Below are 13,935 nucleotides of genomic sequence, written 5' to 3'. Positions count from 1 at the left end.
GCGTTATTAGCAATAATCACAGCTATATGCTAGCACGCTGTAGCAGCATGGCTAACCGTGGCGGCCATATTGGCAAGAGCGAATTTCTCATCAAATTGAAAAATTACACTGAAAATACGTCATAACTTACTAATTTGTCATCTGATTTGAATGTGGTTACTTTTTTTTTGTCAATGCCAAAGCGTTTGCTAACAGCATGTAAAATTTGAAACAAGACACCCCAAATATTTTTACTTTATATTTCAACATTTGTCTGCCGTTGTACGCCACCGACATGCTTGTTCTTTTTGTTTTCCCGCCTTCCACTCCCATTGAATTTGTGACTTTGCCCCTCCTAGCTTAGCGTCGCCGTTAGCACACCGCACAGGTGTGCTAATAATGACATGAGTAGCCTAACGCTAAAGTTGATCTATCTTTTTGATTACGGCAAAACCTCCTTTGTGAAATTTGAGAGCCATTTTACTGTGTTGGCTAACAAATACCTTTTAATGCCATCTGCGTTTCGCATCCTCGTTGAAGCACCTTGTCACCGTTTTACGTGGCCAAGCGGCTCTCTTAAGCCCAAGTGTAGGAGACTGTAGCGCCTATGGGAGGGGGAAGACAATTTGTGGTTACTCAGTCGCTAGCTGGCACAGTCGAGATGTAGCTGTGGGGCACGCAGGAGAGCTTGTTAAAGAGCCAGTCGAAAAAGTAGTCATGGAAGCTTCATCGCACACACAATACAAAAATGGCTGGCCCTCCATCTGTATTTTGTAGCGCTAGTCCTCACATGGGTCGATATTTGAGCTGCAGTCTGACCGATCCGAGTAAAACTGGGATCTGGGATTAGAGTACAAGCCTTGAAAGTGCCTCTATTCACTAGTTCATCCATTTTATGTCCAAGTGAGCTGGAACCTACCCCGAGGTACACAGTCAAGGATTAGGCACATAAAACAAGTGTACACACACTCGGGGTTGAGACGGTGAGTTGACTTGTCGACCAGTTGACTAGTCTCTAATCACGTTTGCAGCCAATTCATGAAGTTGTCAGCGTCTATTTCGGATATTCTCTGTACTTCTGCTCACGTCCACATGTACATCAGCCACAAAGATGTTCTTCCTTTTGATATGTTGAAGTTGTCATAGGTAGGGATGTCCACGTGAATTTTGGTGACAATCCATCACCGTTTTTTTTTTTTATAAGCAATAAAAGTAGAATGATTTCCAATGGCCAGTTTGTAATTTTTTGTTGCTTCATGAATGATTACTTGTCAAATCGACTTGAATCGGCGCTGCCTTCCACACGGCGATTACTCAGTGACGACACATCGCATCACGCTTAAATTGCGGTGAAGGTATGGCGAGAGATGTTTATTCATTATAATAGGACAGCGTTGCGATATTTATTGCTTCGCTAAGGTCGAATGCAATCTGTTCCGTGGCTCCGGCGGACATTTCATTTTAATTGGATTCAGTTTTTCCACGGAAGAAATCATGTCAATTGGAACTGAAGACACAAAACACCGCCCTCAAATAGATTTTCTCTTTAAAGGGGAGGTCAACTCAAGCCTTTTTTTTTTTTTTTTTTTTTACAATTTTATGTTCAATGCGACCTCACTTGTCAGATTTAATAATGTTTCTGCGGAATATGAATTGACTCAATTCACTACCAGCGGATTAAAAAAAAAAAAAAAAAGGATCTAAGACGTCCTTCGCCGTCAATGGCAGTAAATGAGTTAATCAAAAATATCCACCCGTTTTTTTATCCAGCTTTGAGGGCGGCCATTTTGTCACTTGCTAACGACTCAAAATGACGTCACAAATCATCGTCAAATAATTTTTGTCAGTCTCAGTCGATTCAAATGCGCAATTATTCACTCACCTCGGATGAAACAAAGAGCCAAGCGAAATCGGAGCCATGGATTTAAAAATTTTCTTAAATTTAAGCAATTATTTCACGGCTGCTTGTCGTCAACAAAATGGAGTGTTCGAAGCGGCATGATTCACTGTTTATGAATGGGAAGATTCCCAGTGGACACGATTTATAAGGCCATAAATTCAACTCTGGTCTCTGTATTCTTCATGTCAGAGCACTGGGAGAAAAAAAAAAAAAAAAACTCTTCCTGAAATTGCCTGCAAAGCGCAGTTTACATATGCTCCGACCTTGGGTGATAACATCAACTAGCCGCTATAAAGCTTCAATCAGCGCCAGGGACAAGCTTGTCGTACATTTCGTGGAAAATAATCAGTCGCTGACGACAGCCCACTGGGGATGTTATCCTGCGCTGCGTCATCACGACGTTTTCCAGGCGGCCATGTTTAGTTTATTTTTTAGGGATCTTTTGAACGCAAAAGGCCTCGTTTTCGCCAGCGTTTATCGTCAACGTGAATACTTTGACGGCTGCGCGGCAGCTGGAATTCTTTCGCTAGTTCCCGTTGAAGAGCTGTCATCCTGGAATCGGCCTTTCAAATCCAACACGGGAGGCATTCTGTCATAACGCGATACACAAAGCGTCACATGCCGAGTCCCGACAGAAACTTACATTTCCGCCTCGCCATCGATCTGGAGTGGTTGCGAGGCAGCCTTCGGTCTTGCTCACTGAGAGTCACGATGAAAAAAAGAATGACGTTGATTGAAGCCATTTTCACGTGACGCTCGTGATGAACGTGTCTTGGCAGTTTCTGCTGGGGTGTCTTCTTTTGGATTTTTTTCAAATAATTTTTTTAAAGGAGCGGATCATGTTCATTTGCAATTTAATTGGCCACGGAATCTTTTGGAAATGCAAAAATAGAAATAAGACATTTTTTTTAGGGTATTTGTACATTGGGCCAATTTAGCAAAAATTGTACACTGATGAAATTGTGTTTTTTCAAATTGTTTGTTTTGATGCTTAATAGTTTGGCTACTGATGTGGAAGAAAAACGAAATAAAATTTCTGAAACTATTTGAAAATGTATTTGTTCAAATCTGTTAGCTAATCAAAATATATTCATTAATATTATAAAAACCTTTTTGATACTTTTTAGATGCTATTTGAGCCTCTTTTGTGCCATTTCACCAAATTTCAAAGGATACCCAGAATATTTCAACTGATGTTCATCTGTCAATACGTTGAAATATTAAACCAATTAATGCAACCGTCGCCTGCCATATGACAGAATAGTATCTAAGAATGTATACCCCGCATAAGTTGACACAATGGATCACTTTCCACACAGAAAAGCAACAAAAAAAAATGGAAATAACTTACGGGCACTTTCCCCGTAAAAAATAATAGCTGAAATTTGTTTTTAGGCATTTACGGTGTCAACAGGCTCCTCTGTTAGCATTTCGTGCGCATAAAGCGAGCGCCGGTACGTTGTCTGCTGGGTGGAGTGTGAATTGAGCATTCTGCTTCCCCCCCCCGCGGCATTTTAATGAGATCATTTGCATACGTCTTCGTCATTATCTCATTGAGGCCGATTGAAGTGCAATGTGTCGTGACATCAACATGTCAGCTCAGCACTTTCACACTTTCAGGCTGTCTCTCTCTGTCTTTGGATTTCGGAATTCATGACGAGACTTTGCAGGCACCTCAGTCAGAGACGGTGGATCACCTGTTTTTGCTTTTGTTCCATATGTGTGCGCGTATGTATCGATATATCTATTTTTATTTATTTAATTTTGCGTTGCTGAATGCTTTTAGATTTTGTGAAGCATTTTGAGTTACCGCGTGCATGAAATGCACAATATCAATAAAGCGCCGTTGCCTTGGCAACATAACATAACACAACAAGTTTGTCGGTTTGAATGCAAATGACCTCAAGATTTTCTTTTTTAACGAATGTTCTATGCCCCTGTGAGCTCTCATATTTAGTTAGTATTTAATGATCGATGCGATTTCACTTAAGTTTTGATTAGCGGCAGGTGTTTTTTTTTTTTTAATTCACCACAGGTGTGTTTTTGGTGCCATCGGTCGTCGAAATCAAGTGAGATCCTCTGAACTTTTTTTTTTTTTTTTTCTCTGTGTGTAACCCCGAATTTGAAAGTCGTTACATCCCCGTAGCACACCACAAATCTCCATAAATGCATTAGTGAAGTCATAATTATCAGAAATCTTTTTATGGAAACCATTTCTAAGCCACAAACGCTGGCAAGCGAGCGTGCTATGTGTGGTCACGTGATCACGGGTTCGAAGCCTTGAAATGTCACCTTACGAAGCGAGAACTGCCTGCATATGCAGTCGCTTGCAGTTGCGCTGGCAGGAAGCCAATTTCCCGCCATTTACTTTTGGGGGATGTTTTATGAACAACATCGATCATTGATGATGTCACACCTGACGTGTAATACGCTGACGTCGGATTCACACACGGATATTTGGATAACGGATTCCTTTTCTGTCTTTCCACATGAAGGACAAAAAAAAAAAAAGTACAATTTTGTGCATCCAGACTCTCATCAATGTGTCTGACTCGTGACCTTCTTGTGAATTGAGTGGCGAGCGCCAAGCTGGTCAATATTGAAGAACAGCGCAACCTTGTTGCAAACACGCTCGTAGAAGAGCCGCATCCCGGTTGAGATGCACTCCAACAAACCGGCGGCGCCGGTAATTAGAGTCTGAAGAGCAGCGACTGAAACCTTCCGGCGCTCACTCTGGAGGTGACCTTTCGTCAGCGGGAAAGTGGCATTTTTGACGCTACCTTTTTACACGTCCTCCTTGCCGTGCGCCCTCGTTCCTCCACACGGAGTTGGCATACCAAGTGGCAGATGAGAAGGGAGCACCTTTGCCACCGCGTTCTCTGGGAAAGAGAAAAAAAAAAAATCTGTAATCCCGACATGCGTCTTGACATCCAAAGTCCTTCCAGCCCGCAGAGGCGCTATCGGGTACTCAAATTGCAAATTCCTCAAGCTTATTAATTGCAGAGAAGTGCTCACGAGGCATAAAACTCACATAATATCTGTTGAAGCTGCTTTCGATGAAACCCGATTGGTGTTGATGTTGTGGAAATAACAACATTTCTATATCGAGCAGTGGTGGGCGGGCTGTGCTGGCCGAACATAACCAAAAATCAAGAAATCGTGATCGTATTTCTTTTTAGGTGAGAGTTTTTAATCCAATCAGAATTCAGCTGGCTTGTGTTGCCAGAAGAAAAATGGACACCATTTGACGCCTTTTTTCAAGAAATGAATATCGGCTTGAAATATCGGTCATCGGCCTCCACGACTTCCAATAATCGGCATCGGCCGTGAAAAAAGCATATCGTCTCTCACGAGACTGAATGAAAGTGTCGAATCAATTTTTAAACAACAACTTCCTTCCAGATTTCCCAGAAGCCGATTAGTGATGAAGAAAAATTGACCAGTTCTGTTTTAATGCCAATAGCACACGAGCTTGATTTGATTTCCTCCACTTTTTAATTGCTCAGCATCCCTTGATTCTCTCATAAATCATGATGAAAAAAAAAATATGTATGGATAAAATAAAATACGCTTCACTTTTTGCAATGACATATTTAGCGCGTCCTTGTCAATCCCGTGAAGGATCCGCGTTTGCTTCCCAAGTGAAACCCGATCTATTCCACCCAATGCGCCAATCTCCCATCTCAGTATGGATTGGCTGGTATAACCATCCCTTGGCCTCTTCCGCACTCCGGACATCCAAGCCCTTCCCCTCCTTTGGGTGCGAAGAAGAAACCAGAGCCAAACCCGCCCGAGCCCTTGCGCATTGGTGTCGACTGCACCACTCCGCCTGGACGAGCATCCGGTGGGCCGCCATTCTCGAAAGACCGTCCCCGGTCAACACGTGAAAATGGGAGCCCAGGAGGAAGACGCGCCGCGTCCGCCGTCGGATATCACGGTTTTCGGAGCCAACTGTTCCCTGCACGGTCTGAGCCATATCTTCCTACCTGGCGGGGTGACCCTCCGCCGGCTGCTTTGGGCCGGCGCATTCTGCTCCTCCCTCTCCATCTTCCTCTACCAAGTGGCTGACCGCGTGATCGAGTATTCCAACTCCCCTCATGTCACCATCCTGGATGAGATGGACAGCCCCCTCATGTATTTTCCCGCCATCACTTTGTGTAACTACAACAGCTTCCGCAAGTCCCAAATTCGTCGGAATGACATCTTCTGGATGGCCGGGCTCTTGGGTGTGGAGCAAGGGGATTTCGATGACTTCATGGCTGCCTTAGGGCAACCCACGGACAACAGCAAGTTTTTTCCCAGCAAGACTTTTAATATGCTGGAGTTTGTGCAGAGAACCAGTCATAACATTGAGGAAATGTTGCTGGACTGCAAATACCGAGGCAAAGACTGCGGGCCCGAGAACTTTACCACAGTAAGTAGGACGGACAACGCCATCCATCTGTTTTAGACCGCTTGCACACTGTGGCGGGGGGAGTTGGAGTCTACTCCGGCGGAGGTGGCGTGAGAGAGGCTGGGTTGGCAAAAAATCTGGTGATACGTTAAAGAGACGATGGTGAAAAAAATGTGGCAAAGTGTCGGACGGAAGTCATTTGTCACGTAGCCTGCATAACATAAAAGTAGATGCATACATCATTGTCGGCACGCCGATATTTTGGAATAATGTGGCCTCATCCTAAATGTTGCAACGAGAGGTTTCAGAAATGAAAATTAACCTGTTGCTGAACATAACCCTTAATTCATAAATATTACTATTTTTTTGTTTTTATTTTATTTTATTTTATTTTATTTTATAGTTTGTTTTATTTTATTTTAGTTTTAATTTTATTATTACAAAAACCTGATGCGTTGGAGAAAAAGCAAGGGCAGAGTCGGAAATCAATAATCATCTGGAAAAGTTGACTTGCATCTATGATTTAAAAAAAATAATAATAAAAAATGTGTTGACGAGTGTGACAAAACTGTGAAAAGGGAGGCGTCTATTTTAATAATTTAAAGCATTCATTGATGCGGCAGGTTTGAAGTGGATGATGCACTCGTCGACCCCAATTGAAGGAAACACTTTGGTTAAGGATAATCATCTTGAACACTTTTTCTTGTCTTCTGGCTCAAATCAAACCTTTTTTGCCAGCCCTTTTACTGCTGGGCCAATGGCGAGCTTAGCGACATGAAAGGATTCACCGGCTGCCTCCCGTCATCTCACTGGCAAGTGTTTGCCGAACAACAGGCTGGCTCTCACCAGCGAGTGCGCGCTGTTGGCTGCCTCTTGCCTTCGACTGTGAAAAGCTCACGGCGCGAAAATAAAAGAGAATAAAAGCATTTTCTCTTTTAACATTTTTGCTTTCCGCCTTATTGCATTTTTTTTAATATTCAGTCATAGAACGTGGGTTGGTTTCACACTTATTTTGGTCGAAAAAATAAACAAAACACAGGAAACAAGCTTTTTGTGAAAATACATATTTAATCCTCAACTGTGAATTTTGCGCTAATAATTCTTGTTTTAAGGACACCGAACGGGCTTTTTTCTTCTATAAATACTAACAACAATAATGAAAATATTTTTTTTTACAAATAATCACCAGTGTAACTATTTTTGTGTGCATGCTATCTCGTAGTAGTGGTAGTAATATTTAGTAGTGTGTGTGTGTGTGTGTGCATCATTAAGAGGGTACCTAACATATTCAGTATTTTTTTAAAGTAGTACTTTATGTAAAACGACTTCACGGTGTGTACGTGGCACATAAATCCAAAAATGACGACTTATATTTTAGTGCGAAAGTAAAAAAAAAAAATAAAGCAAAATGCGTGTTCTGCCGAAACGGCCGATCGGTCCCAAAGTGTCCAAAACAAGATGCAAATTGTTGCGATGCCATATGGTTCAACAAATCTCCGCTGGCGTGCGGCGTCATGCATTATGAAGCAAACATATGCTTGTTGTCACCACCGCCCCCGTTAATAATTCACCATTATTGTTTTCATATGGAAATATCTTAAACGCCGTTCCGGCCCATGTTTGACGACTCAACGCGTGACATTCAAAGACGAGCGAGCAAATTAGCACGGGAAGGTTATTGTTGCCGCCGCCCTCGCTTCATCGTCTGTGATCAAATCATGTCAGCAGAATTTGAGCGGAACTTAATGGTCCTGCCGCCGAGACAAGAGACAGGTTGCATTTGGACGCTTTCAATGAAAGGGCTCATCGACTTGAATGATGAAAGCCCAGCTCGGAGATGAGCGCCATTTCTTTACGCGGCGGCCCTCACGGAACAAAAAAAAGGCGACGACTTTATTGGAATCAGTTGAATGGAAGGCGTGAGAAACGACAACAAACAAAATGGCAAGGTGGACCACGGTTGGCCGAAGCGGAACTCCAGAAGCGGCCGTTGGGCAGATTTTGATCCTCGAGGTGACCTTGGCTTCTCCCATCCTCCGAATTTCAGCTAAATGTCAGAAACTGGAGACGGCCTAAGTATAGAGGGGGACTGATTAAAGATTCATGCAGCTCCTCCTCGGGCCTGCTGATCTCGAGATGCCATGGAACGGCCGTTTTAGGAAGCGTGCACGTCAGCAACGGGACGGCGGGACGGTGGACGTGTGTGACAATTCATTGTTGGATTTTCAGTTTATTTCTCAAAACCATCTGTTAGATTGCTTCGAGGGTGGAGGGGGGGAATACGGCGAACGGTTTTATCGTCAAGCATATTTCATTCACTTTGGTTAATATCGTAAAAAAATCAAGCTCATGCTCGGGGTTAGTTTTCATAGACGCTTTTTTTTTTTAGATGCTATAATTTTTTTTTAGTTGTTTTTGCTAATTGGTACGAATTCAAGTGGAATTGTCACGTCTGCACTAAACGATGAATTATGGTCCTCTCCTTATATGTTTGTCGCTGAGCCCCGAATGTTGCCAATGAGATGTGACCGCAGCAACAGAAGCAGATGTTCTGACTAATGTGTGGATATTAATGAGCTGCTTATATTTATTCGCCCTCAAGCTATTTGCAATCATTTTCCATTGGGATAAAATATTCCAATTTGTTTCAATCCGGGTGCCTTTTTCCCAAAAAACAGCCAAGTCAAAGGGAAGCCGTTCCCCCCCCCCAAAAAACGGTCTATGTTGTATAATAAGTGTACCGTATTTTCACCACCAGAGGGCGCATTTTAAAGTTACTGAGATCGATGTGTATTCATGATTATTGACTGGATCAACGGGCCTGTTCCCCATTTGGGCATTTCAGAGTGAATGTTAGCAACCCCTGCTGGTTAAAGTCTCAGACGACTGTGTGCGAATTGACTGTGACAAATAAATTCTGTGAATACGTTTTTTGGTGATGGTGGAAGCTGGACAAAGGGGCAGCTGTCCACAATTTTGTAGTTTGTCTTGTCATTCATGTTATTGCAAGCATGAAACATCGCCGGTTTTGACAACAGACTTCCAAAAAAAAAAAAAAACCACACTCCCAAAGCACACCACTCACATCTTTGTCATCAGCCATCTGAATCTGATTGGCTGAGGCTGATTGGCTCCCAGAATCCATTGCAGTAATCGTTGTGTGTTATTTTTATTTATATTTGGTATCTGAATGGCACGAGAGCTCGTATTGCATCTTTAGCAATTGCCATTGACAAAGATGCCTTGCTCTGTATGATAGCTAGCATGCGCGAGCTAGCATGCGCGAGCTAGGTATTGCACATTTTTTCACTGAGGAGGAATTGTTTTTACGTTTGCAAGACATTATGCGTCACTCAACCACTCAAGGTTCTATTAAAGAAAGCATTCAAATATGTAGCGCAGCTTTCATTTTCCTTCATTATCGTTATTAATCTCCCGCCACCGGCGTCGTGTCGGAGCCGTCGCGGTGAAGTGCGACGGTGATTGATTGATCTCATTAAGACTTAAACAAAGTCACTCCTCTGGATGACAGCGAGGCCACCAACACATGAATCAAAAAACGTGCACGTCCCACTTGCGGTCTACTTGTCATGTCATTTCAGTTGATCGCTTTTCACGCACTTACCGTAAAGTTCGGACTTAGAAGCATTGACTTTGTTCCTCAACAATAATCGCCGTGGCTTAAAAACAAAAATTCTATGTCAAATACATTTTTTTAAGTCGAGGTGAGCACATTTGAACACAAACTATCTCGCGCTTCAGTTGTATCGCTACTCTTTTTGTATTGTCGTGTGTGTGCCTTTAAGAGGCGGGGCCTGGTGTTTTGACGAATGACATTGGCGAGTATGTGTGTGTGTGTCTCTGGAAGTGAGACAGCAGCTCCTGCTTGCGTGTGCTCATCACAGATTTTGTTGATATAGCGAGGAAACACCGTTCTTGTCATTCTTCGCTTGTCAAAATCTCATTGACTGTTGATTTTTTTTTCACATGAGCTCCATATTGGAGTGTTAAACTGTTGATGATTTTAAATACATCTGCGCACTTTGAAACATTCAAGATGAGCTACTTTGATTAGTGGCGACTTTAGCGGGCTGTGTTCCCACCTCCCTCATTTAGATCCGCCGTTTTGCACTCTTCAGCAAAATTTCCAAGTTCGGCTTTGCCTCACTGTCATATGGCGTTCCACACGGTTCAATTTTGGGGCCCCTGCAGTTTTCAGTTTCTGCCCCTAAGGTCCATTTTTTTTGTGTGCTGTTTTATTCAATTTGAGTTCACTGTCTTTGTTATTTTTTGACAATTTCTTCCTTCCTCCTCTTTTCAATGCGACTAAAAGACAATCTAGACAACAAAGGTGAAATAGAAAAAAAATCCAACATAAGGAATGAAGACGAACGCTTGGATGGAATGAGGAAGAAGGTGTGAGTTGGACACAAATTGAGCTGGGACTGGGACTGTTCTCGGGTCTGACGCCATCGTTGTGAGTCAGCCGGCTTTGGAGGCACACGGATGAGGTGTGTTTTCCGGGAGCGTATAATGACCATGCTGCATGCAGCGTGAAACAGAAGGAGCCGAGATAGGTGGCAGGCCATGTAGTGTCAACAATACTTTTTTTTTTTTTTTTTCAAAAAAATGTCATCTGTTTGTTGCATCCGTGTACAGCAGCAGCCAGCGTTTTTTTTAATTTGTTTTTTTTTATGGACAATCAATACAGCTGAGGACTAATTTGTAGTGTCGGCAGCCTTTTTTTTTTTTTTGCTGACTGAGCAGATGAGGAAGCCGTTAAGAGGCGTCACTTGACAGAAGCTATTATGTTAATGAACTTGTTAGAGGAAGTGGCACACAAACGTGCATGTGTCCAAAACCAACAAAAGTCATTCGCCCTCCAAAACAAAGCCATCTGTTTTTTTATTTTTTTATTTATTTTTTTTCTCTCTCCTCACCGAGGTATGACTCACCTTTTCATATCTCATGTCCTTTACGGCTCAAATGACTTCTTTTCTTTTCGCACTAATGGCTTTTTTCCTGCTCTCTTAAGTCAATAAAAGCCATGACTTGTGTCTTCCCAAGTATTAAATCGCCCGTTTTCATTCACGTAAAATGAGATTTCCCTCAGCGTCGAGCGCACGTCGAACGATTCATCGAGCCTCGCCGATGTGACTCCAAGTCTTTGGGCAACACATTTACGATAATTTGAGTATTTGAGATTTTTCACTCTCTTCTGATCAAAGTCAGAAGGCAACAAAACTTTTTTTTCTTATTTTTTTAAATCACAGATGCAAGTAAACTTTTGGAAATGACAATCCAGTTATTTCTCAGTGTTCCGATCGACTTTGAGATTTAAAGACTCCAGGGTGTCTGCGGGCGAATCCTTATTGAGTCTGCGAGTCTGTTTCTTTACCCAAGTTTAAGATCTTAAATACAGAACACTTTAAAAATCAATAAATCCATTCCTCAGAGATCTTTATAAAATATATTCCGTTTGGAAATCATTGTCAAGTCTGATTCATTTTGTCGACTGTCGGTTGAGGAAGTTTTCCAGTAAGCGTTTATAAACTCCTCCGCAATTCAACGAGGAGCACTTTTCACCCACGTCTTCAATTTGATGGCCCTAAAAAAAATATCTTAAAAAGTTTTCAGTTTGCAGATATTACGTTCTTGCTGCGAGGCTTATTTGAATAATCCTATGCACCACTGCATGTTTGGAAAAAAAAAAAAACTGCTTGCAAGTGCTTCCTTTGCTTAGCGTTGAGACAACTGGGCACCAAGATAACACGTGCTGAGCGAGCAAGATGCAACCAGACATTGAATATGGATCAGAATATTCTTGAAAATGATTTTTTTTTTTTTTTTTAACAAACTGCCAGCCGCCCCCTAAAAACTTGAGTGACAACACGATTTACCTGCCGAGCAACCGGAGAAGTTGTGAGCAAAAAAAGAAAAAAAAAAAGTGTTTTCTTCTCGATTGCAACTTGTGCTCCATCTGTCAAGAGTTGTGTGCCGTCTCGTTTGCTTGCAGGTCATTCCGCCCGAGTCGCCTGTTATTTAATGCGATGTCGCGCCTCCCTGCCACAATTTGTGGCTTTGAATCAATTAAAAGCGACAACTCCGTGCGGGTGGTGCCGCTGGCGCATACGAAGTAAGCGCCAGCGTTTGCTTTCGCCAACCTTTTCGAGGCCGACCACAAGATGGCTCCCTTTGCTAAAGAAGGCGGCCGTCCACGAGCGTGACGGCGCTTTGTCGCTTCCACGCGTCTCCTCACATTAAGATGACAACAGAATCCCCCCCCCCCGCCCCGCTTCTCCATGTCAGCCATGAAATACTCGCTGCTCGGCACGACAGTTTGAAAAAGCACAAAGAGAAACGTATTTTCATACTTGGGGCGCGAGAAAGCTCGAGCCAATTCCAACAACCACTCACGTTCACGCCAATGGACAATGTGGACTTTTATTTGAATCAATTTCACATCTTGAGCAAACAGGACAAGGATGCGAAACGGGACCCAAAATGAGTTTTTTGGTTTTAAAAAATGACAGTGGATTTATTGAGTGAGCAAAACACCACAAACAGAGAGAACAGAAAAGACGTCCAACCGTTAACCCGCTAACGGCTTTTGCGCTCACTTTTTATGAATAAGGTTGGAACGGTAATAAGATTACAGCCGCAGGGTGAGGGGACTGACCGCCCAAAAAAAGGGTCAAGTGCCCAACTCTGCCAAATTCTGTCCCTTTTTTTTTCAAATTGCCTTTGAAAATGGACGGCCGGTGACACGCTAGATTTTCGCTTGCTAGCGGCTAGAACAAGAAGCTAGCTTAGCAGTCTGCGTCTCCTCGTGGTCCTTCGTGTCAAACAGCACAAACAGACGGTCAAAGTTCAAAGTTGAGCAATACGGACTATGAGCAAGAGTCAAGACATTTATTTGTTGGCAATTTATTGAGTTTTTCCGCACTTTGTTAAGCAGTGATGATCCAAAAGTCTTGCTAGTGCTAATTATTGGCTAGCTTCGAAATATTTTCGCTATTTATTTGTTTCCGCTGTGCCCGAATGACGTTCGACTTCTTGAATTGTTGCGTACTTAGTTTGGCAGTGATGATCAAACAAGGCTTGCTAATTTCTAGCCGCATGGCGTCTGGAGATCGTAAATGGTGGCTTTAGCCTTCCATCTTAGCCGCGGTGTTTCTGATGTGCATTTAATTGCCGCCACTGTCTCATTTGGTGTCGGGCGTTCTCACTGGCCCTTGAAGGAGCGCGTCTCGTTATTCCTTTGAAGCCCTGCTCCTCCTTTTAATGAGACCTCTGGGGATCAACTGGGCTTTGACAAGGATGGTGCCGGGAGGGGCGGGGGGGGGCTTGACAAGCTCACAGATCACTGAGCCTGGGCAAAAAAAAAAGTCACGTCGGAATTGACTGCTCGTTTAAGTTTAAGGGTTAAAAAAAAAAAGGATATGTGAAGATGAGATAAAAATAGAACAGCGGAAATAACGCAAGTGGCAGAAATAAGATCTGGCTGGAAAATACGATACTGGTGGTTATTAATTAGCTGCGGCGCATTTGCTTTGATGGCTTTTTTGCTTTTACCGATAAAGTTGCTTCGACTGCTGGAAAATCCATGGGCATTTGATCAGGTCCACCATGCACATCTTGAAAACAAATAAAACCTCAGAGT

The 13,935-nt window shown here is 42.8% G+C and overlaps 1 protein-coding gene across 5 annotated transcripts in view; it reads left to right on the top strand.

Annotated features, from left to right (window-relative positions):
• asic1c (acid-sensing (proton-gated) ion channel 1c) overlaps positions 1-13,935 on the top strand; it is a 54,634-nt gene that overhangs the window by 22,004 nt on the left and 18,695 nt on the right. The window contains exon 1 of one of the 5 annotated variants that reach the window (XM_088310644.1): positions 5,736-6,293. The exons of the other annotated variants lie outside the window; for them this stretch is intronic. Coding sequence (XP_088166770.1) covers positions 5,769-6,293 — 525 coding nt within the window. The 5' untranslated portion in view covers positions 5,736-5,768. Of the gene's footprint in view, positions 1-5,735; positions 6,294-13,935 lie in introns of those variants that run through there. 5 annotated transcript variants of the gene reach the window in all.

Source organism: Idiotropiscis lumnitzeri, chromosome 12 (assembly GCF_059441095.1).
Source record: "Idiotropiscis lumnitzeri isolate Australia: NSW breed Sydney's pygmy pipehorse chromosome 12, RoL_Ilum_1.0, whole genome shotgun sequence".
NCBI lineage: Eukaryota > Metazoa > Chordata > Actinopteri > Syngnathiformes > Syngnathidae > Idiotropiscis > Idiotropiscis lumnitzeri.
Note: the sequence above shows the minus strand (reverse complement) of the source record. Positions and strands in the feature narration are given on the sequence as shown.